Below are 25,196 nucleotides of genomic sequence, written 5' to 3' on the forward strand. Positions count from 1 at the left end.
ATGTAGACCCATGGAGATGTTAGGCTTTTTATTTATAATTATAATTGATAATTAATTACAATTATGGTATAATTATAATTGTAATTGTAATTGAAAACAGCTGTTGCAGTTGTAATCCTATTTGAATTGCAATTGAGTTCAGATAATTGACATTGTAATTGTAGTTACCATGGAAATTCTATACAATTGTCAATTATATTTTGATTAAACCCAAAACAGTTCTATGGCTTACACATATGTAGTTAACAATTACTACAATATTTTCTAATCAAGTTTTCCCACAGTGCATCTTTACACCCATACAGGAGGAGGTGGGTGAGAGGAGGATGGTAATAAAGCTGACATCCATCATGGACGACACCTCTCACCCCCTACATCAGACTGTGGAGGGTCTGAGCAGCTCCTTCAGTGGTAGACTCAAACACCTACAGTGTAGGACTGAGCGCTACTGCAGGTCATTCATTCCCACCACTGTACAACTGTACAACAAAACAGTTTAGGGCGTTGTACTGTCTGTGAATATGTAAATAAATCTCCTTGCCCCCATCTATATATATGTATATATCGGTATCCTTTATTCTTTTTAGATTATTTTTTCTATTTATATTTTTCTAGTTATATATAGCTTCTGTTATTGTATTGTTTATTTGATTTTATCTTCATTGCACTACTTTTTGAGTGTCTTTCAGGTTTTCCGTTTCTTGCCTTCTGTTGTCTTTTTTTTTTACTGTACAAAGCGTTCATAGCTATTTCTTGGGCTTTTAATCAATTCACTAAAATTTAAAGATGCTAAAACAACAATGTACACACACAAAACCACATACAATAATCACATTGGTTCATGAATAAAAGTTAGTAAAATTGCAATTGAACACTTAGTAAGTGAGAATGCATTTGTAATTAACTTTCAGGGGAAAAATAATAATTGTAATTTATTTGTAATTGGAAAAAAATACTGGTTCCCATAATCATAATTGAATTGTAATTGAACATGGATAATCGAAAACATAATTGTAATTGAAAAATGCAGTTGATCCCAACGCTGACTGTCACTATTGAACAAGTCTCTAATGTGCTTGTTTGTTATGGTGTAGAAAAAACCCACATCAGAGGCATAAATGCTCTTCCTAGTGACAGGGATCTCTTCACATTTAGCTTAAAGGGGACATATCATGATTATAAATCCTTCCTTTTTAGATATAAATCATACAGTTGTGGTCTATATAAAGTGGAACTGCAATGCTTGGGTCTGAATTCCTCATTATTATAGCTCCACAGACCCCTTTTCTACCCCTTTTCTGATGTGCTTCTGAGAGCAACTCGTTTTGGTGCGGTCTCTTTAAATGCAAATGAGACACTACATACCCCGCCCCCTCTTCAGGTGACACTCGGTTCAACTCCACCCTGCTCGGCCATTTTTGTAGTTTGATAGAAGAGATACGGCTATGGAGCGGCGCATAAACTTTTTATTCAGAGGTTATTTACAAAATGTCAACAACAGAAGACTTGTCCATCCAGCCTTACATGTTCCAGCCAGAGTCTGACCCGGCGAAGCGAGATGAAAATGAATATGATGAACCTGCAGAACCCTAACAAGTGAGCTAACACAGGCACCGAGCTAACGCTAGCGCCAAGCTAACGTCACAAAATACATTTTAATACAGTCTTTTCAAAGACAAAAATGGCAAAATGAAATGACTAATGAAAACTTTAGACTTAACGAGCACACAGCGCAAACATATGAAGTCTGAAGACGGTGCAACTGCTAATGCTAACAAAACAATGACAGGGACGTCTTATCATCACACTTTTTAGCGTTATTTACAGCTTACTGAAGTGCTCTGTTCGTCGTCTCCAAAGATAGAAGGAATTGAATCCTCAATCAGACAAAGTCTTAAGGCAAATCCTTCTTTATAGTGGCGGAGGTTGCTGAAGCAGTCATCCTTGAAGTGCTTCGCTCACACAAAAATGACCTTACCCACAGATGTGGGTACATTTCCGTGAAAAATAAAACTCAACCAGGCACTTTGAAAAGGTTCTGATGCTGGGAGACGTTGTAATGAAGCGTGTGGGTTACTACATCCAACAACCCAACATTTTGACTTATCCTCTCGTAACTTCGGCATCCTGGAGCTTGGACTACAAAATAAAAGCGAGAAATAAAAATGGCGGATTGCTCGAAGTGTTGGGCCTGGAGTTGATGTCCTAATTTGACAGTTCCGCTGCAAATACTGTGATGTAATAGTTCAAAAAACGTAATAGAGAATAGAAAAATCGAAACAGATTGAAAAATATGAGCCAAACAGAATATAAAGATATCTATGGAGCACCTGAAGAGACTAATTAGATTTTTTCTGTACTTCTAGGCACTCTAAATATACAACAAAATGCATTTAAGGGCTAAAAAAGTGGATTTAGCATGATACGTCCCCTTTAAACAGTAGTAGATAGTCTTGACCTGTGAACCCAGTGACTCTCTCCCACTGCTAGAAACCAGAGCGCAGTCTGTTATGTGAGCTATGAGCCGATCTGCTTCACAGGCAGTGAAAAGGTAGACGACATCGTGCAGTGCAAGCAGCTGGACTGTGTATGAGTGAGTGAGTCACCTCCGTTGGTCACTAAGAACACAGCGTATTCTTCCATTGCTTCCAGCCGATGTAAACCCATCTCATAACACATCTCCTCTATCACTTCCAGGGCAATCTAAGAACAAAACACAGAGGTGTGGATCAGAATATTCCAATCAAACACAAACCAGTGACGCTGCACTTTCAGGAGTTCCTGGTCCACTTACAGAACATGTTTTGATTTTCATGTGGCGTTCAATGCCTCCAGGCAACAGGAACAGTTGGCGTTTGGAGCTTCTCCCTGCCTGGGGAAACAGACACACAAACTCCATATACATTCTGTACAATCACAGAGAAGGGATTCACACATATACTCAATGCTGCTCCCACTATTCACATGATTATATTATTTATACATTAATCCGAGAGACTGTGATTCTAGAGCTCACCTCTTCTTTCACTAGTTTATCTTTAATCAGAAACTTACAATCAAAAGCACCTTTCTTTCATACATTCCAACTTCAGGTCTTAATAAGATTACTTTTAAAACCAAATTATTGATGGAAATTGTCCAAAACAGAGATGCATATTTTTAAACAAAATCCCTGTCCCTAAAAAAATTAACATTTCAAACCAAATGCAAGCATTCATCATCAACTTTCAACTTTTTGCATAACTTATGTATCTTGTGTGTGGAGATGTGTCCAAACTAAACTTCAGACCATAGTTTAGTCCTGTTGCTACAACAAAGCAGCAAATCAATTATCTAACATAATTTACTGAATACAATAAACCTTGTAGGCCTTTAATTGAACTCTCGTATAGGCTTGTGTGCCAACTTTACAGGAATCTTGAGCAAGAGGTTCATGTACACGTAGTAAAGACAAAAGAGCACTAACTTTAAAGTCACAACAAACTATAACACTGATCAAATGTATCAGCTACTCAATTATTCCCTGTGATCTCTCAGATTGAACATTTGAATTCAATATATTAAATGATCATTTGTCATTTTTACAAGAGCACTCGGAGAGCACAAACCTCCTCCAAGTGCCAAATCTCCTCTTTGCCAGATCTTCAATTATCTGGATCAGTGATCCTGATCATTCACACTTTCTTTTATTTATTTATTTATTTTTTGTAGTTTCCCTCTTTTATTTGATTTGTTTCAACATTTCAACATATTTACTGACTTGATTCCTGCAGTAACTTCAGCTTTGCTGAGTTGTCTTCTGTCCAATGTCAGGAAGATTAAAGCTCCCACTTCTGCTTTTTTTCCTTATCAAAAAAAAAAAAAAGCTGCAACAGTTTGGTTTCATTGACTCTGTCTTTACTCTTTCTCGGCTTGTTTTTCTCAGCAGGGGTTAAACTTTGTGCTCTCTCTTTGGATCAGGACTTGAGTTTCTGTTCACGCTGTCGTCAGAGTTCAGAACCCGCCCATAGCTGCTTGGCTTCTGCTATCAGGTTTGGAAGATAGTCCCCATTCGCTGATGTGTTTGGTGTGGGGTTGATGGCCCTGGCAGCACTGAACGAAACACTTCAGAGGATATCATTGTAGGTGACGGGTTTGATCCTGGCTGGGTGTTTGGGCAGCTCTCCAGAGTTGTTCCCTTTTGCCTTGGTGTGCTTCCCATTCATGTGTTTGCCTCTCATGCGGCTGCTAAAGGGCGTGTTCATCAGCAATATTGCTTTTCTTTTAATTGGGTTTTTCACACCGAATGCGACTGAAGCGACTGCAGTCGCTTGCTTGAACATAGTGGCACTTTTGGTCGCTCCCTCACTTCATCGCTCCAGTGTCGTGATGAGCAGGGAACGGTGTGTGTGTGTGTGTGTGTGTGTGTGTGGGTCTGCAGGGCAGGTGACAGGAGAGAGAGGGCCGACCACTTCTTCTCTGGCTGTATGTTTACAGCACTTATCATAGACAGTGCTGCTTTTACGTTTTAAATGATCAACTTGAGTTCACCCAGAATGTAGGCTTATTGAAGAAGGTCACCGCTTTAATTTTGACCCGGTAAGTTGAGAAAGCGTACAGCCCTCCGCTGCAGCCATCTCTCTGTAGCGGGAGGGAACTGCTGCCTTGGCTCTACAGACAGTGACGGCCCGGGGAGTTGTCGCTTAAAGTCACTTAAAAAGTTAAAAATTTTCAACTTTTAGCAACTCTAGTCGCTTCAGCGTTCCTTGTGAATGCACCTTAAGAGTAGATTTGGAATTTAGTTTTGGATTTTCCTTCTACTGGTGGTTCAGGCTCAGAAAGTATACGCTTGAGACTTCTGAAACCTGAAGTGGAAATCTTCAGAATTTTACCAGTTTTGGTTTCAGTTACAAATGGATTTAAAGAACTATCTATGTGTGGAATCTCAAGTTGTTCTGGAGGTGTAGTTGGCGCTCCCCTCTAGACATAGATGTGCACACCTTTGCTTTGTTCAAGTCCTTTCCATTCCCAAAGCCAAATTGTTGAGAGGAAGGTGTTACTTTGGAAAGGGAAGTAGATGGCTCTTTGACGGCTTCCAATAGAGGATTATTAAAACTTCTCAAGTCAAACAATCTTTTGCCAGATTGTTCTGCTTCGTAATCATGCAGTGGCCCTCTTTTTGTGGTATTAGTTTGGTCTAATCTAGATTTCCCTCTTTTGGAGTCTAATCTAGCCCATGAAGGTACAAGACATGATAGGAAAAACTTCTTCACATCATGCCCTGGGAGTTGTGATTGTGGTTTGAGAATATTCGGTTGATTGGTGGTGAAACCTTGTGTACCACTCACAAATGCATTCCCCTTTTCTGGTTTAGTTGGGCTCCTTTGGTCCAGTTTTGTCAAGTTTAAGCCAAAACGTTGGGGAACTCGCGCACTAAAAGGCTTCTGCTCGTGAAGCAGTGCTTCTTCCTCTTCTACGTCAACGGTAATTGTACCAAGTAAGGTGTGGGCGTCCTTGATTTGATCCAACTTAAATGTATTATTTCTAAGAGTGTCGCTGCTACTCACCAAGCCTTGAGGCTTAAAAAAATCCCTGATGGAGAGAACCACTCTTTTTGGATTTGGGTCTCGTTTAATGACCAAACTCACAAAGTTGTTGGCAAGCGATGCCACACGAGGAGTCGGGTGATTTCTAACTTTGTGAAATTTGCTTGATTGAATGCTGCCGGTTATCCATCCTGGTGCAGGATGCCCATTGGCTTTGTTATAAACACCTCCATTTCCTACTGGGGGTGACATCCCAGCATTCCAATATCCACCAGTCTGGGAAGGAAAACCAGGGACGATTTAAATTTTTCTCTCCATGTCAGTTTTTCTGGGAAGCAGCTCTGCCAGCAAGGTAATCTCATGATTGGTCCTCTGGAGTAGGAACTCTCAGCAGGTTCAGTCGGACCCCCTGTGTGGCCAAGGCCCCAGGTGGTTGTGGCTGCAGCCAGGAGACCACAGGGCCACCGAGTGGGACAAGCTGCCCCAATCATTCACACTTTAAAGGATTGGAAGAAATGTATATCCCCATAACGATAATGTAGGTGTAAATATATGGGCACCCACATTTAAAAAAAAAAAAAAAGAAAAAATCAAGAACCAAGATATTAATTTTTGAAATTTCACCAATGAGGAGAGAAATTTTTTTCGATTTTTCAAACTGATCCAGAATCAGTAGTGTATATTGATCCGGATCTTCTCCAAAATGTAAATGAATTTTCAGTGCCACAAGGTTTATCTTTGCTTAAAATATTGTGAAAAAAATAAATAAATCAAAAAGTATTTTTTGATGTAAACTGATGTAAACAAATAAATAAATAAACGCTGGTGAAAATAGTTAAAAGAGTGACAGAAGTGTTTTGAATGGAAACTTTACATAAATCACTGATCAGCTCAAAGAATCTAAGACTCATTTTCTTCTTCTTGCATAATAAAACTATTTTCATACTAGTAACTAACAACACTTTCCGCACGCAGTGGTTACTTTTAATAATTTGACAATCCGTGCACAAGGTTGTACGTGCATTGTTTGTTAAACCATCATCACGGTTAATCATCATTCATCATACAGACCGTGGCCAGTCAAAAAAAGAAAAAACTTCTAATTTCTAGTTTTCTCTTGATAATTTTAAACCTTTTAAAGCCTCTTTAAAGTAAGTTTGATGTAGTTAACTTCATCCACAGCAGAGGTGTAAGGTGAAAAGTTGCTGTCCTAAACATTTTTAATATCCCCCTGCTAACATTTTTAATATCCCCCTGCTATTTTCAAATACCTGCAGCTCCTTCCAGTAAAGCTCCAGCTCTGCACAAGACATGACTGCTGTGCAGCGTGATAAGGGGGGAAGGCGACTAAAACAGGCAGGATAGCAGCCCTCAAGAACCTGAGTTGAACAGCCCTGGTCTAAAGAGTTGACGATAACAGTCATTATTTCTCATTTCTACTTATTAAAATCCAAAATAAACGGCTTCAGCGCTTGTGATCTTCAGCCCTGAGTTTTTTTTTTTATAGCTTCTCTAGCGCAGGGACATGAAAAACAGATTGTGGTAGTTTTCAACTTAATTTAGTCACTCTGGCACATGGAAAGAGTGAGAGTGTTTGGCAGATTTACTGAACAACAGTAATTACAGATCTCTCATCTTTGATCCATGAATACAAAACACTTTAGTTCAATTAAATGATTAAAACAGCAAAATTATGGACAGGTTAGGTCCATGTTAATTCAAACAGGTTTTTCTAATCACTGTTATTAGCTTTGCAAAATACTACAGACATATTTGATCGTAATGAAATCACACTGTAATTTTACAATACGCACTATGCTTGAGTGCGTGTAGAGAGAGGGAAAAAGTATATACAAAAATAAATAATAACAATAACTAGATTAATTGCATTTCCTGAAGAAAATGCAAGTGACAATGCAGTTGCTGACTCGTATTGCTGAACGCTGCATGATGGAATAGAGGAAATATGTTTAAAAACTATTGAGGAGCTCAATGGTCAAACGTTGAGCAAAAGGTTTAAAGAATGATTTAAGAAATGGATTAAATGATAGCCGATTAAATAATGGACTAAAACAATAAAGTTAGAAAAAAAATTCAAACAGTTGAAAAAGTTGAAAACACATGAATACAGTTGTATAAAGTTTAAGAAGTTGAACAGATTAACAAAAAAGTTGAAAAAGGTTGAAGGAAAAGCAAAAAGTAGAAAAAAATTGAAACCACCAGTACAAACCCAGTGTGACCAGAAAACCCAATACAAAAGCAGTATGAACAGTAGTACCAGTATAGAACTGAGTATGAAAAGCAAAACCAGTATGAAGCCAGTATAACCACAAAAACCAGTAAGAGCCCCATTGTTAACAGGAGAATTATTGAAAACCCCAGTATAAACAATTGTATGAATCCTGACAAATGTCTCTATAAATGTGAGTAATTTCATGGTCGACCAGGAGGACGAGAGATGAAAAAAATATTTTTTTTAGGATTGGAAGAGCCTGCAAATGTGTGGGTTAGGTCCTCTTCAGGATAGATATTTAAAAAAACTAAAACACTTAACCTATGACAGAAAGTACTAAGACAAAAAACAAAAACAAACAGGAACTAAAAAAAAAAGATTGTTTTTAAAGATTGTTATTTTAAGAACCCTCCCAGAACATTAATATGTTTAGGCCAACTCTGGTCAAATCTGGTCAAATTGTGCCTGATATTCAACCTAATTTGTCTCTTATTTTGGTTTTATTATTGTACACTAAACACATAATATGTGTAAGTAATGTTTTTTAATAATTTGATGTTAAAATTAATATCTTAATATTATATGGATTAATGGATCATTCGAAATACTGTGTGCTGATTAATTTAAATGACCATAAATGGTAACGCTTTACAATAAGGATCCAATACAATACAGTACAATCCAGTACAACAATGCATTAACTAATGTTCATTCAGGGACCCATATTGTAAAGTCTTACCCATTAGATCAGGGGTTTCAAATTTCATTTTAGTTCAGGGGCCAAATATGGAGCAGTTTATCTTAAGTGGGCTGCAGATTTTAGAGAGGAAAATAAGTAATTGAATCATTATTGTGCTCTAGCTCGCACTTCCACGTATAAAAAAATTATAAAAAATGTACGCCACTGATAATATCAAAGTTTTAAGTGACAGATTTCAGCAGCGCCCCTATTTGGCCAGTTTAGGTTACGTAACTAAAACTAAACCTTACCCTAAACCTAACCCTAACCTTAACCCTGAAAATTGTTGCAATATTAGGTTATAACCTAACCCTAACTGGGGGTTTCCACTAGATACGTCTCCGCTGCGCCACGGCACCAATCCGGTTTTGCTCCGCTGTCCACCGTCCGGTAATCCCCACCGGTTGCGTTTTGAGTGCGCCACGGTGCACTCCGGCTAGACAGAGCAGTTCTCATGATATTTATATAATCGCGTGAGAACGCAGTTAAACGTACGTGTTATAAACACAACAATAAACCGATAAACAGGTCAGTGTTCCTAACGAAGAAGTACAAGAAGGTTGAACTCTCTGGATTTGTCATAGCCACATTTTTTATCAACAGCCAACAGAGAAGAGGTAAAACTGCACCAGTAAAACATGAACTAAATCAAAGTTGCTGCAGTTTACAGTGCAGTTACAGTATGAGAGGAAACAATATAGTGAATGTGATTTTGTTTTTACACATTATGACATTTTGGGGATGTAGTTACTTGAAATATAATCTGAAGTGTTTTATTTTGAAAAGTAACCAGATATTTTATTGCGGAGTACGTGTTCAATTTCCTGTTTATCTTCATTTGCTCTGTGCTGATTGATGCGTCATGCTCCGGTGTCCGCCAGAAATAGAAGCCCTGCGTATATCTGGTGGAGGGCACCGGACTATCGTAGCTGGGAAGGAGCAGACACGCACCGCAGCGGACCTGGTGGAAATTAACACATAGAATAAAGTGGAAACCTATCAGCACCGTCACGGTGACGTAACGCAGCAGAGCCGTATCCAGAGGAAATTGGGGGTAAGACGCTACATACTTGTACTTCGGTAACCGTACCAATAGCACCGGGGGTTGTCCGTACGGTAACCGTACAAATAGACACTTTCTATTTTTAACGCTTTCATCTGTTAACATTCCTCTATCTCTCTGAATTAGTGCCATCACAACCCCCTTTTGAAAAACACTGCTTTAAAGGGCCAGATTTGATTCCCATGCCTTGAGTTTGTTAATTAGATCAAAACGAGAGTAGACGAGATGAAATACTGACCATCACAGCTTTCAGCTCCATACTGTTGGGTGGAACCATGCGGCCGCCATACTGGAACGTCTTCTTTAGGTTCTGCTCGCAGGCTTTAGCTATGCCTAACACACACACACACATTACGCCAGCATTACTCAACTGTAGTGGCCTTGTTAGTCTAACAGATGTTTGATTGTTTGTGTACATGTTTTTGTGTATTTTCACCCTGATACTCTGTCCCAGCGCTGCGGGAGGCCTGCTGAAGGTACTTCACCAGGAAGGGCTTGAGGACTTCTGAGCAGCGATGGAAGGCGGTCAGGATATACATCAGCCTCCAGCCTCTCTGGCAGCTATCACTAGGATGCACACACACACACACACACACAAGCTCAGACTCTAAAGTAGCTTGTATAGTGTGTGACATGTTGTGCAGTCGGTGAACTTACGGTTTGGAGCTGGTGTTGGCCGTAAGCTGTTTGATGAGCTGGCAGTAAGCCTCATCCCTCATCAAGGTAAACTCTCCTACGAGCTGGAAACACACACGCACACACACACATACAGTATATAGAAGATGTAAAGAATTAAAAGGCCATGTAATGATAGTATTTACGACATGATTTATCACCTTGAGGAAATTGCTGACTACTTCCTGTTCTGGCAGGCCCCTCAGTGGAGAGTCACCCATGAAACGCATGACAGCTAGACAAATTACACAATCAGGACACACTCACACAACAACAATCACAAAGGGTAAAAAAAATGGGTCATTATGAAAAGAAAGTTCTGTCAGTCCGATTTATCAAGCTGCATATCACAACTGGCTAAAAGCGCTGCACAGAAACCCCGTCTGTCCACACAGAGGAAAAAGCACAACGACACCTCTGATCTGCCTCCCGGGATGGACACACATGAGAGATTTCAGATACGAGAGCCTTTCATTTTAGTGGGGGATGATCTGCCTTGGAGTGATGAGATGATGTAATTAAAGGACAGATGGGAGAAGGTGAGAACTTACACAGGAAGAGATCAGCAGCCACTCTGTTCAGTGCTGGATCTGTGAACTCTATCAGAGACTCAGTCAGAGGAGTCTGTCAAAGAGAAAGAACACAGTGAGAAGATGAACTACAAGCACATAGAAGTTCAGTATTAGAAAGCAAAGACAGAAAGTAGACACCTTAGAGAACTTGATCATCTCAGTGGGTTCCCTGGAGTCTCTGCTCTTGTTTTTGCTCTTCGGGGAATCTCTGAGGATACAATCAGTCAGTGTGTGTTCTTTATATATAATAAATCTTTGTGAGAAAAGATGCATCTGAAATGATGAAGTATATTGTATAACACAGTGTTTCTCAAATGGGGATAATGCGACAAGGGGAGCTTGAGAAAGAGAGAAAAATTAACAAATGAAAGCATTAAAACATGGGGTTTTATAATGTTTATTTTTAGTTCAAAATGATAATACGACATTTTACCAGCAACTCGCAAAACGACAAGAAAAACAAACAAAATAAGATAAACACATACTGAATAATAAAAAGAAGAGACAAAAACAAAAAACAAAATGTCAAAAAGAAACTAAGAGAGAAAAATAACCACTATTACCAGCAACACACAAAACAACAACAAATGTGAGAAAAATACACAAGATATATATGCAAAAATAACAGGGAAACATTCAAAACAACCAACCAACACCAAATACACACACACACACACGCACACACACGCACACACACACACAGAATATTTTAAATAATACCAACAACACACAAAAATGACAAGACAAAAATGACAAAAACAGACAAACAACAACAAGATACACAAAATAACACCAAAAAAACACATGACACAAAAAAACGATTTTGATTAGAACATGAACTGAAAACATAAGAGTGAGTCTTGGTTCCACACCATGCAGGAAATGACCGTAAATGTAAAAACGATAAAAATAAATCTAAATACTAAATACTGTTTCATTCCACTTACAGTATTTACAAAATGAGAATTCTGAGAAAAATGTCAGACTTGGATTCAAAAGTTAGAGAAAGTTAGAGAAAGAGAACCGCTGGTAAAATATATATACTTTCCAATATTTTATCTTTGATTTCTTCCATATTATTGTTCTTAAAAAGGTTTTCTCAATACAACTTGTCATTATATACATTACTGAGTTACATCAAATATTTGAATTTCAGCCTGTAAAGCATTTATAAGTCAAGTCAAGAGTCAACCGATAACTTTAAAGTTGGACACAAATTTAAACACCAAAATTGACTCTGAAACAATAAATCTGTTTACTCTGTCAACATTATATTACATTACATTATATTTTTCTTTGAATATAACACATGATTATCCCTGATTATTCTCTTTCAATTCAATTTGAGTGTTAATTAATAAATAAATCTAAAAACGTTAAAATAAAACATTAAACCCAAAACAAACCTGTATTTGATACTGACAGGCGTTATAAGGCTTTTGGCAGAATCCTTAAAAATTATTCAAGTTTTATGTTTAAACTAGTGCAACACAAGTGTATAATATTCATAATAACATAGACATTGATTTATTCTGTCTATTCCCCACACCCACTTTTACACTTTGTTGCCCAATCTAGACAGACGCAGGCTGGGTTTGGCCCATGTTGTTGTAGTGTACAGTTTAAACTCATTGTCAAAACCGGAGCTCCTCAAATGATCTGCAGGTCAAATACAGCCCAGTATCAACAGCCAAAACCACAGAAATGATCACAATAATGGACATTTAATTATTTAATGCAACACTTGTGCCAAAAGTGTGGAATTACAATACTGAGTGATAATAAAACTGAAAAACAAAATCAGTTTGACCTGAGTTGAAGATTAATTTGTTTATTTGTTATTACTAATAACAGCCTGTTATTTATTATGACATTAAATTATATTATTGTTAATTTAAAAAAAAAAAAAAAAAAAAAAAAAAAGACATGTTCAGAAGGTGCTTTATCTAAATTTTATACACGAGAGATGTATCTGGATTTAATTTTTCATAAATGTTCACAAAAAGTACAGAAAAACAAGTTGCTCTGAATAATGGTTGAGTTTAGATTCAAAATGAAATTGTATATAAATGGTTCAGATTTTGATCAATAATTCATCCTTTTCAGCAGAACTACTAATTGAACAACACATAGTCGAGATGGATGTTTTCTGTGTAACATATTTGTGTGTTTGACTTAATCCAGCAGGTAATTACTACAATTACAATTATTACTACACATTTAAATTTTGCCCTCAACCTTTTTACAGTAGACATGTCTTCAAGCTGTGTTATCAAAATTTAACTCAATCCTTCAAAGAAACCAGATTATTTTTGGGATTTTTCATCTCTGTCCTTGCAGTTTGGTAAAGGTAAGGTTGTAAAGGGGAATGAACTAGAGAAACTCTATTTTGACATAGTGAGTTTGTGTCCCTGTCTCACCTCTTCCCAACAGCTGCTTGTCTGAAGTATTTCTTAGCAAATTCCACTATGTCATATTTACTGTCCTGCAGGGCCCTCTCATCCAGGTCTCCATCACCAAAGTCATCGAGAGAAACCTTCTGAAAGGCAAAGCGTGACAGTGAAAAACAGCCTGATCTCTCTCTGACAGGAAGATAAAACAATTTGCCTGTAGGTGAGTGTCTCTGGGCCTGCAAACCTCAATGCTTTGATCTATTTCATGAGCAGCCATTGTGGACGCCACGGCGACAGCCACAGCTGATGAGACAGCGAACTGTCCCGCGCCACTTCGAGGTTCCTCTTTGCGGTCCAGTGGCAATGAGAGGAAGCTGGGAGGAGCGACGGGATGGACGCACGTTAGTGGGAACGCACCCGGGCGACCAAACACAGCGCCAAACTTCCACCCTAAAGCAAGGACATGGGGCGGAAAGATTAGGGCAGTTCCACAAACTGTTCTCCTTCCTCTCTGATAGTCGTCATCCTATCGAACAACAGCATTTTATAAAGAAAAATCAAATTATAAATAGGTCGACAGAATATGTGTGATATATGTCCAAGGTCTGTCACAAGAATAAGGACAGTGCTAAAGGCCCTACAAATATTATCGTACCGATATACGTCCTTGATGTCGATGTACCATTTATTTCATGTACAATCCATTAAATAAATGCTTTTAAAACACTCCTCTTTGAAGAGTGAAAATATTTCAGCCATCCCCATCTCATCAAATTTTTACAAAATGGGTCAAATATAGAATAGAATAGAATAAAATAGAATAGAATAGAATAGAGTAGAGTAGAAAAGAATAGAATAGAACAGAATAGAATATAATAGAATGCTTTTATTGACATTATACACAGGGTACAACAAAATTAAGAGACAACTCTTCTGGTGCAAGTATGTACCCTTTATTGAAAATGCTAAAAATTGACTATATTCTTCAAAACTCATAAAAATGACATAACACATTCAATCACATATTTTAGAACAGAAATGATATACTATTAAGCTGGATTTCCTCTTATTGCACTAACTTGTGTGCTGTACTACAAAGCTGGTTAACTTCTTACCGGGGTAAATCACCATGGTAACTTAGGCCGAACGACTAACCTGGTCAGGAGTTAAGTGCTGGATAAGATCTGAGAGAGAATAAAAGTGTCTCCTTTCTAATCAGTTCTGCCCAAGAATGTGCTGCGGTGGATCAAAGGCGGAGCGGCATAGGCGACACAGCAAAGGTGGTGCAGGAAAAGGCGTGGCAACAAAGGCGGCGCGGCAAAGGCGAGGGCCGTTTATCGCATTTAAGAATTGTTCCTCATGGTGACAAAAGTTGCTCTATATGGTTTCTCTGTGTTTTTGTTTGGTCAAATGCCACAATTTCCACCCCTTTTATATGAGCACACACGGAGCCAGACCAAAATCACCTAGTTTAAATTAACATGTTGATAACCAGCTTCGTAGTACAGCTGCTCCGAGATTGAGAATGTTTGGCTCGGTGAAGCCCGCTAATGGAGAAACCTCCTTGTCTGGTAAAGAAAACAAGAAATTTCGGTAAGAATGAAGTAAAAACACTTCTCTGCATTCACCTGCGGGACTCCATATCCCACAAAGCAATGCGCAAAACATTTACAACAATGCCAACACCATGTCTTTATCTGACAAAAAAAAAAGTAATTTCCAGGTTGGCGTAGAAGGAGGATTTCTTTAACTTTCTCCCAAACAATAGATTGTTATTTTGAATGTAGACCAAATTGTTTCTGAGTCAGATTGACATGCATCTGTGCCTTATCTTGTGGCCCAAGTGAACCCCTTTAGAGTGAAGCATCAATACCTGAGGCAGGATAAATTGATATAGAAAATGAGTGGATGATAAATGGCTAAATAGTTCGATAAAATACTGTTTTTTTTTGTTTGTTTTTTTAAGACAGGTTAGTGTTATAGTGGTAAGCGTATTTGTTTCACAGCAAGAGAGTCGTGGGTTAGTGGGTTAACTCCCCAGAGGGATGATTTTATGTGGAGTTTGCACATGTTATCTTCATGCTGGAAAGGGTTTCTCTGTGGACACTGAAATCCCATGTTAAATTAAAAAGGTGTCTTTAAAGATGAATGAATGAATGATGATGATGTTTTATGATTGGGTGCTTATAAAATGAAGATGTGTTGATTTATTTTACACTATAATGTTAATGAAAATGTAACTAATATGAGATAAGCAATGTTAAAAAAAAAAGCTATAACTTTGCATGATTGCTCATGTAGAAATGTTGATTTTTTTTCATCTTAACTCTATTTTGTGACAAATGCTATGAGTTGATTATTGTTAAATGTATTTGGTATTAAATATAATAAAGTTGGATTGAATTGAAAATTGAATTGATCTGCAAACCTGTAGGGATAGGATATGTCACACTTATGTCCGGAGGGTTTGATTTTTGTAACATGAGAACGCATCATTGTGATGCTTAATAAAAATCATATGGATTTAGCATGTTGGGTATTAGAGCCTTAGTGATTTGTGGAGTTTAGCAACTGGTCATTTTTCAGAAATTGTTTCAGGCTTCTGCAAATAAAGGTGCAGTCTGCAACTCTTATAAAAGTGACTTTTTGTCATATTTGCTAAAGCTGTCACTATGTAAGGACAGCCTTACATCAAACTAGCAGTTTGAATGAAAAAAACAGACTCATGAAGTCTTCACTGCTGCTCCTGCAGCCTTTGGCAGATTGCCAGAATGTACCACGACCGAGCAAAAAAGAACCAATCAGAGCCAGGATTGAGTTTGATGGGCTGTCTGACAGCTGTTGCTCACAGGCCCCACCCTTTTCCCGGGCTGTAACGCCATTTTTTTTTTTTTACAGTGTATGGTCTGGAGGAGTAGAAGATGGAATTGGTGACTTTTCTGCTTGAAAGGTAATTACTGCTGCTTGATTTATATTATGTTTGATTTGTAATTGTTACACTAGAACTCTGTAGTGCATGTGTTGTTTGTGTGTGCGCAGAACCAGCCATACATATCACCCAGGCATGCATCGGTGAAGGGTGAAGAGGTGGGTGGGATCGGCTGTGTGTGTCTCTGTTTGTGTATTGGTTGAGGTTACAAGAGGCGGGGTCAATTAGCATACGTGCGAAACATTTAAGTTCAACATTTAGATTTAGATTTAACATTTAGATTTACCATTTAGATATAAGATTAAGCATTTAAATATGATATATAACATTTAGATTTAGATTTAAAATTTAAATATAGATTTAACATTTAGATATAACATATAACATTTAGATTTAAAATTTAGATATAGATTTAACATTTAGATATAACATATATTATTTAGATTTAACATTTAGACTTAGATTTAACATTTAGATATAACATATAACATTTAGATTTAGATTTAAAATTTAAATATAGATTTAACATTTAGATATAACATACACCATTTAGATTAAGATTTAAATATTTAGATTTAATGCCTTTTTTAACCTCTATATATGTGGTTAAATGTTGTGTTAAATATAGGAAAATGTGCTAAATATGAGAAAAGTGAGATAAATAATGAAAATGTGTTAGCTACAACTTTTATACTAAATTTTTACACTTGGCACCCCATAGGAAGTGTGGCTGCTGTAAGTGACACTGTGTTGTTGCTGCTGCTAGGTTGGTGTACTGTGTGCACGTAGATAGAGAGAAGAGCTGCAGTAATATGCTTTTAACAGAGCATGTTATATTACTGTGATATTGCTGTTAGACTAACGTTAGCTTGTTAGCTCCTCTGAGGGAGGGACTTTAGAAAGTTTGGAGGCAGCGGGGAAGGAATTGCTTCAGCACGAAATACCGTGTCCAAAGGACACATACCCAGGTGGATATGTCATGGATGCACGAGGGAGAAGCCAGATGCTCTGTCTCTCCCAGCTGACAGTGGAAGATGTGGAGGACATCTATCTGCTAGGAGTCATGATCTTTGGCCTGCTAATGATGGGGGTATGTGTATGTGCATGTGCCCTCCGGATGGATCGTAAGCTGAGTCGACTTTCAGAGGATATGAAGGTACTCCGAAAGAAGAAGAACTTCACGTTTGGAGAGTTGGAGGAACGTAAACAACGACTGGAAAAGAAAGCCCGAGGAGATACGGAGGAAAAGGACAGTGAAGAGGAATAACAACAGGAACAATGACTGCAGACGAGAACACATCACAAAAAAAAAGGACAAAAAAAAAAAAAAAAAAGGGAAGAAACGAGGTTGGATGTAAAATTATCTGTGTTCAAATTAGGGGACGGATCTGGATAAGCATAATGCTTTTTTCCGTCGCCCTTTCCGGCATGAAAAAGGACAAAAAAAAAGGACAAAAAAAAAAAAAAAAAAACAATGATGTGATTTTGCTCTGAATGTCAAATGAATTTCTGTGAATGCAACCATGTCGGAAATGAACTGAATAAATAAAAAATAAATAAAATAAGGATCTGAGAGTTGCGGACTGCATCTTTAAATATATACAAAGGAGTTAAAACAATGTGTGCAAGGGCACTTCAACAGTAGTCCATGTTTTTCTGTATCACTTTTTCAGATATTCGTTTATCCTCTGTGTCCTCAAGCTTTAACAAGAATCAATATTTTTCAAATCGATATTTTCTAAATTGAGTTGCCATCTGCGACTGTATTTAAAGAAAGCCTCTGGTTGTTTTGACACCAATGCACTCATGATGACTTGGCTCAAAACTACCACATACACAGGTCAGATTGGTAGATTGTCCTGATTTTAAAAACTGTAACCTCTGGTGGTTGTGTACATTAAAAATGATTACTCACCAAAGTCTTGAGTGTCTTTCCTCAGCTCTTCCAAAAACACAACCTTCTTCCTCACCACACAGCCGTAGCTGTAACCTAAATAACATGTTCAGTAAGTTTAGAGCACAGGTTTGCCAACATGTATAGAAACAATTCTGCTACAGCTCACTCCCACCTTTCTCCATTCCATCCATAACCTGCAGTCTGATGATGTTTCCTTTATGGAAGCTAAGCATTGAGCGGTCATCAGTCACAAAGTTCCTCTCTGCAACCATGTAGTCTGAGTCCTGAGGGCAGAGCAACAAAAACAAACATGGAAAGGAATTCATTTTTCAGGATTTGTAGCATTTCAAATGTTTGCTATGTATTGAAGTTGAGGCCTTCCATAGATTTATGGCCATAGGGTTTCAACTCCTGGGGCTGTGTACTGTAAATGCAACATCATTTACATTTGTGCATCACACCTTTTTGATTTCATTGATGAAGATGTCAACAAGATTTTTGATTTGAGGTGCCTTGGCTGAGAAGAGGATGAGCTTTTCATTGGTCAGATTGAACTCCAGCATGTTCTCAGATGGGATGGTGACAAACAGGATGTCTGCATACCTGGAAACAAGTTACATCAAACACAACGTTGGCCTTCAAAACATCTAAAAACTCTCAACAAAGGATCACAAAACACACATGGACGTAATCTTGGTGTGATGGTACAAACATTACTGTGTTCGAAATCACATACTAACGTACTACACACTACACCAGGGGTGTGCAACCTTTACTCTCAAAGGAGCCATTTTGCCTCATCTCGTATTAAAATCCTTCCTGAGCTGAAAAAAAATACCTTCTCAATGAAGACAATACAGTGTATAAAATTCTATACAGTTAAAATAGTATCAAATCATTTTATGATTACAGTAAACGATTTGAAGGGCTACAAAAAATTTACTTGAATTTAATGATACATGATCATGTGATGTCACATGCTAATTGCTAATTTCGTGCAACATATCAAGCATGCATACTAAGCCGGCATGTTATCAATAAAATCAATCTTTCCTCACACAAATAAAGCCTCTATTTTCTTCCAAAATATTCTTTTTGTTAGTTTAGTTATTTTACCAGGGATGTAAAACTTAAGGTTAGCCACAGGTGCAAGGACAGTTGTTCTGTAGAGGTTGCAAGAGTTGAAGTAGGAAGGTGGCTTAGTTATTGCACAATGTCATTTATTTTTAGGTTAACCAATTGTTTAATCAGAATTTTATTTGAAGTTAATTCCATTAATCATCAATACCCTCTGTAAGAAAAAACAATTCATAATTTAAATTTTTTTTTTAAGCTACAGGGAGCCATGGAAAAAGAGTCAAAGAGCCGCAGGTTGCAGACCCCTGCACTAAGCACTCATTGCGGCGTACATACTGTTTACTATGTACTTTTAGTATGATTAGGATGGACCTTTCCCACTGTAGTATACTTTCAAGTTTCCAAGGATGCATTTCAAACCTACAACTACAAAAAAACCTGAAGCAAACTGAGGCTAAATATATCCATTGATTCGCCAACTTTGAAAGTTCTATTTCCTAATATTTTGTGAGATGTCTCACTATGAGATGCACACTCCATCTGCATTTTTCTCAATCTGCCAATCCTGATTGGCTGGTGAAACGTGTCCGTCCGCCAGGGACGCCACGTCTTCCCTACCAGTTCAACTGTCCACAGGCGGATCTTTCTAGCTTTTGTCACCGGACGCTAATAGGTTTTGGACACACTTGCTTCTTCTTGGGGCGCCATCACATCGCGAATGGAGCCTCTCATGATGAGTGGACCAGAGAGCTTATCCACACTCTTCCTCAGCAGAGAGCGATAGGCAGCACTCGCAGCCCTGCCTTGGGTGATACGGACGATATAGAGAGGGTACAGGCTGCAGTTGGCGACTTTCCCTCCTTGTTTTGCTGGCATGATACAATCTCAGGCCCAGCGATAATTGTCTCTTTGTTACACAGAGGAGCGGTCTCTGTCGTTCCTTCCACGCTGTGTCATGTAGGCTTTGGGGAGAAACCGGCGAATCAGTACCCACGGGATCTGCTCGTTTATGAAAGGAGCGTGCAGGCTCCTCCCCGTGTTCAGACCACTGATGCCATCATGGGATCTGGCTGTGGTTCTGGAGGGGCTTAAGTGTCCTCCCTTCAAACTGCTGGGGGAGACGGGCCTGACGTTTGCCTCTCTGAAGGCTGTTTTGTTTCTGGCTCTGGCGTCAGCTAAACGGGTCAGTGACATCCATGCACTCACGGTGCACCCGTCATGCGCTCAGCTCTTCCCGGGCAATGTGAGGATGATTCTGAAGCCCAACCTTTGTGCCAAAGGTGGTGGGCTCATGTTCTCCTATTGACCTGTTGGCCTTTTCTGACTCACAAGGTGAGCAGCCGCCTCATGTGCTGTGTCCGGTTTGTCCGCCCGAGGGTCTGCGTGCACACTTGACGCGGGGTCTCGCCACATCCTGAGTTTTGTTCAGGGGAGTGTCTGTTCAGGACATTTGTGAGGCGGCGAGTTGAACCTTGTCTCTCAGGTGGCATGGGCGGTTTCACTGTCCTGATGTGTACAAACCCTTGTCCTGTGGGCTGGTCTTTGCTCAATAAGCAAGTTTGTAATACGGGAGATACCACATCCCATAGTGAGACATCTCACAAAATATGAAATGAAATATGACTTTAGGTTATTTACATAACCCCGGTTCTATGAATAATATGAGTGAGATGTCTCACCAGACAACCCTTCTTGCTTGGGCGAGTGAGAAGAGGTGCTTATTTTGAATGACGTGTGCCTGTCCACCTCCTCCTCTTATAGGAAGTGGGAGTGTCCTTGGTGGACGGACATGTTTCACCAGCCAATCAGGATTGGCAGATTAAGAAAAATGCTTCTGAGGGCTACAAATGGAGTGTGCATCCCATAGTGAGACATCTCACTCATATTACTCATACAGCAGGGGTTATGTAAATAACCTAAAGTTCAGAAAGCCTTTTAATCGTGAAAGTGACCAAGTAGAATATCAACATGTGGTCATTTGATCCATAAAACTTCTGGAAACACATTTCATTCCAAAATTTTGGATATTTTCAGAGACCCGCCATTGTGCTTCTGACTAAACTTCCGGTTACCTTAAAAACAAGAGCCGTATTTAAAAGGCATTAAAACGAATGGAAGACAAGAAGGGAGGCTTTTGTTTTGACATGGGGATGTTTGCCTTTTAGCTTGAAGCTGATCCCAGAACGTTCCGCTCGCAATGCATCATGGAACGGTTAAGTATGACTAATGTCCACCGTGCATACTTCAAAAATGTCTCAAGTATATATGCGGGTATTTTTCTTGTATTCAATCTTTCCATACTAAATTATTGGAACTCACTACATACTAAGTAGTACGTTAGTATGCATATTTCAAACACAGCCTAACTGTCATGTTCACAGTCTACATCAACCTTTATACCCCTTACAGTCAGATAAGAACCATTATTATGACATTTGGCTTTGGTTAGTTCATAACTCAGAAGAAATAAAAAGTCGTCAGAAATAGTGTTTCGGTACATGCTGCATTGCATTTGTAATTCAGTTTAATGCATTTCTCTCCTGTAATTGAATGTTAGCTGTTAATACATTGTTTGATATTCAGCCTCATGAAAGATGAAAAACAAGCTGTCAAAGGGAGTGTGCACACAGACCAACAGCAGCACATACGTGTACGGTCGAAGGACTCGGAAGTAGTCTGGGGCGGCAGCGCTGCTCTTCACCGTCTTCAGCAATTTGATACCGCTGTGGGATACCGACAACACTTGCACACCTGTTCCTACACTACCCTGCACTCTCACACACACACACACACACACACGCACACGCACACGCACACACACACACACACACACACACAAACAAAAATGGGTTTATTAAAAACGAGTACACACTGACTCAGTAATTATCTCTCTCCACGGTTCAGCACCACGCTCACCGAGGCAGGAAAGAGTCTGGAGAAGTAGATTTCCCAGGTTTCCCTGGCTGTCGTGACAATTGTCTTCTTCACCTGCTCTGTAACTGGATCCATATTCTGTTCGATGCCATGTTTAACTGTTATTTACATAAACAGATACAGGAGTGCATGAATGTCTGATGATGTGTTTGGGTTGAAGTTTGAGGCCTTTAAAAATGTCTCCATGAGGACAAACTACCAAAAAGAGCTTTCATTTTCTGCCTTTCATCCCGGGTGATGCGTACGCACGCCTCTGACAGAGTGTCATTCACTATCTGGAGGATTGAAAAAACAAAAAGACAAGCATTTGAAAAAAAAAAAAATAAAGGAAAAAAAAAATTTGCTATTTCTGTGTGTAAAGTTAAAGCCACCTGTTTGAAAATGAGCTCCAGCACCAGAGGATTGTTAAAGCTGTCTTTGGGATAGAAAACCTGTGGAGGAAGTGATGGTGATGTTTTAATCCTCTGTTTTGATGGTGATCACTGATTTACGTAACAGGTAGTGCTTTGTTACCTCCTTCCTGAGATACAGCCTCCAGGGAACGTTGGTGTAGGTGTAGTGCTCGTCATTGGTGCTCTGATGTAGCTGCGTCTGAATGGTCTCTGTCTCTATGGGAAACTCTCGAGACACTACATCACACACAGCATCGTTACCTTGTTGTCTTAGCTTGTCTCAGTGCTGTCATTCAGGCACCATATGTTTGGTGTTTGTTGTAACTCTGCACCAGATGTAGTGTTTTTTTTAAAGATTTAATTTGCAACCTTATTTGAATTCAACAATATTGAACGACTAATCATTTACAGAACAGACATGGCAGCACAACTGATTGCTGCTCTTCATAAAAAATATTAACAAGTGTTACACATTTTAAAAACCAGATAAAAAAAGTGAAATAAAGAAGCACCTCCTGTGGTAATACATCGAGGGGCGGATTCACTAAGATCTGAAATAAAGGGTGGTAAACCAGGTGTGCCCTAATTCCTTTGGTGGCGCTGATTCCTCACCTGATGTAGGGAATTCACTAACACTGCGCTACTAGTAGGTGTGCGTATAGACGTGGTTGAGACCGCCCTATTGAAATGAACATTTTGAGGCAGATGGACTTCTCTGTTTGCTGCACAAACATTCAACGATGTAGAAAACAAAATAAACAAATAAAAATGGTTTTTTTAATTAATTTTTTTTTAACAAAAAAAAAACTTTAAAACCTAACCTAAAACCTATATTTTCCTCCTAATTTAATGTGGGTGTTTTGCTAGGTCCTGTAACTTTGCTCTTAAAACAGGCGGATTTGGACAGAAACCGTCCTATTGATCTGTTGATGCTATTGATCTGAGTTAATGCAGCAACACAGTCTGTCAATCAGTCTGCACCATGTGAAGATGATCTACTGACCATCATCCAGCAGGTCTGACCTCCTGAGTAGTCACGCCCACTCTCATTTGTACACATCATCGCTGCATAAATTACGCATGCTGCTCAGTTGACTCTGGCCCGACGCTCCTGCCATCAACGCGACACGAGAGTTTTTTCGGTGAAAACATGGCAACAAAGACACACGAGCTCATCGGAGCTGTGAGTCCTGAGTGACATCCATGCATGATCTCAGCACACAGCATCCTCCAGTGGACTCCAAACGTGCCGCCGTAGATGCACGTCCAGCTTTTTCTCTCACACACACACGCACACGCACACACACTTTTCTCTGCATTTTCTTATTCAGTGGCTGTTAATATTGACTATTGCTTTATTTAAATTATTTTCTCATACTAGAAAGGTTAACTGGAGCATTTTTTTCAACATCTACTGCAGCTCATCTCTGCATGTGTTTGCATCTGCTTGTCAGTCGTACTATTTTCCGTTGCTAAAACATGATTTGATGAATTGCATTGCGCCCATTGCATTCATTTATTTGCATTTCTTCCTCCCATTTTTTGCGTCCCTTATGAGATCTGCCTACTTTACATATTCATCAGAGGGAAACGCGCTAAAAGGATTGTGGGTGCATTGTGACGTGCTGAAGACCCCTTATTAGCGCGTGGAGTGACGTTTGCACACGTTTCAATACCCCTAAATCTTTAATGAATCCGCCCCTTAAAGTGACTAAAGCCTACAAACCCAACCTTCATCAACTGACTGGATCATTTGTTTGGGGTGTTTGCTCCAGACAATTCTCACAAAGATTCTCAAGTTTTTGCATTAGGCCGAAACACTTAAAAAAAATATGCTTTTTGATTAGTTCGACTGTGATGGTTTTTGTGCAATTCAATTAAATCCATCCATCCATCCAGCCATCCATCCATCCATCCATCCAGGGTGTTAGCCCAGGCTATCACAGCTAACACCCCAAAACAATGACAATTGCATTTGTATCTGTTCCTGTGTTAAATATTGACTTTACAGTTGTCTTAGTTAAGTTCTTTTTTCTAGAAAATAAGCAGTTTAATTGGATTTTCTATTATTACACCCTGATTGTTAAAGCTGCTATATCCACAATAACGTTTTTATTAGATAAATCATGGTGTATGTCTCATAGATCAATGAACCAAAAATAATTTACTCCAAAAAGAGATGAAAAAGCTCAAAATTGCAGCTCGAAAGTTTGTGTTTGATCTCCACTGTAAACACTCTCTTACTGATATTGTCAGAAAACTTTTGCGTACGGCATTGCATTGTGGGATATATAGTTCCATAGATGGATGTATATAACAGTTTTTTCTTTATCTAACTGTGATTTCTTGGTTTCAGGGATTGAAAGTTGTGGCAAATCAATGACATTTATTTTCAGTTTTACACCAAAATTGAATGACTCGCTGAGTGAGGTGATATCACGGGGAAGAAACTAGAACAAAAGTAAAAGCACTTCGATGCATTTGGCTACGAGATTCCACATCCCACAATGCAGTGCGCAAAACTTTTCCAATTATGTCAATATGAATGGAGCCTAAAAAAGTCAATATTTACCACAGGAGCAAATACAAATTGTCATCGTCTGTGGGTGTTAACCCTGCGATAACTTAGCCTCCAGTGCTAGCATCCTAGCATCCGGTGCTAGCATTCAGTGCTAAGCTGTTGGCCATCTTTGCTGGGATTATTTTTTAGCGACAATGACGGCGGATGAGTCAATTAAAAACATGATGCATGGTTATTATTAGAGAC

The 25,196-nt window shown here is 38.9% G+C and overlaps 1 protein-coding gene across 10 annotated transcripts in view; it reads right to left on the reverse strand.

The window, feature by feature from the left end:
* Positions 1 to 25,196, reverse strand: part of myo15ab (myosin XVAb) — a 97,747-nt gene that overhangs the window by 8,387 nt on the left and 64,164 nt on the right. For 8 of the 10 annotated variants that reach the window (XM_028447424.1, XM_028447493.1, XM_028447442.1 and 5 more), the window contains 18 exons: positions 22,551 to 22,666; positions 22,409 to 22,468; positions 22,237 to 22,312; positions 22,020 to 22,135; positions 21,752 to 21,870; positions 18,488 to 18,629; positions 18,199 to 18,310; positions 18,045 to 18,119; positions 13,445 to 13,650; positions 13,228 to 13,346; positions 10,946 to 11,015; positions 10,787 to 10,859; positions 10,397 to 10,470; positions 10,218 to 10,300; positions 9,997 to 10,127; positions 9,799 to 9,893; positions 2,795 to 2,872; positions 2,607 to 2,703 (listed from right to left, as the gene is read on the reverse strand). In XM_028447424.1, the coding sequence (XP_028303225.1) occupies positions 2,607 to 2,703; positions 2,795 to 2,872; positions 9,799 to 9,893; positions 9,997 to 10,127; positions 10,218 to 10,300; positions 10,397 to 10,470; positions 10,787 to 10,859; positions 10,946 to 11,015; positions 13,228 to 13,346; positions 13,445 to 13,650; positions 18,045 to 18,119; positions 18,199 to 18,310; positions 18,488 to 18,629; positions 21,752 to 21,870; positions 22,020 to 22,135; positions 22,237 to 22,312; positions 22,409 to 22,468; positions 22,551 to 22,666 (1,842 nt within the window). Of the gene's footprint in view, positions 1 to 2,606; positions 2,704 to 2,794; positions 2,873 to 9,798; positions 9,894 to 9,996; positions 10,128 to 10,217; positions 10,301 to 10,396; positions 10,471 to 10,786; positions 10,860 to 10,945; positions 11,016 to 13,227; positions 13,347 to 13,444; positions 13,651 to 18,044; positions 18,120 to 18,198; positions 18,311 to 18,487; positions 18,630 to 21,751; positions 21,871 to 22,019; positions 22,136 to 22,236; positions 22,313 to 22,408; positions 22,469 to 22,550; positions 22,667 to 25,196 lie in introns of those variants that run through there. The other 2 variants (XM_028447453.1, XR_003674115.1) reach the window with 2 other exon arrangements.

The sequence above is a fragment of the Gouania willdenowi genome, chromosome 1 (genome assembly GCF_900634775.1).
Source record: "Gouania willdenowi chromosome 1, fGouWil2.1, whole genome shotgun sequence".
NCBI classification, from domain to species: Eukaryota; Metazoa; Chordata; class Actinopteri; order Blenniiformes; family Gobiesocidae; genus Gouania; species Gouania willdenowi.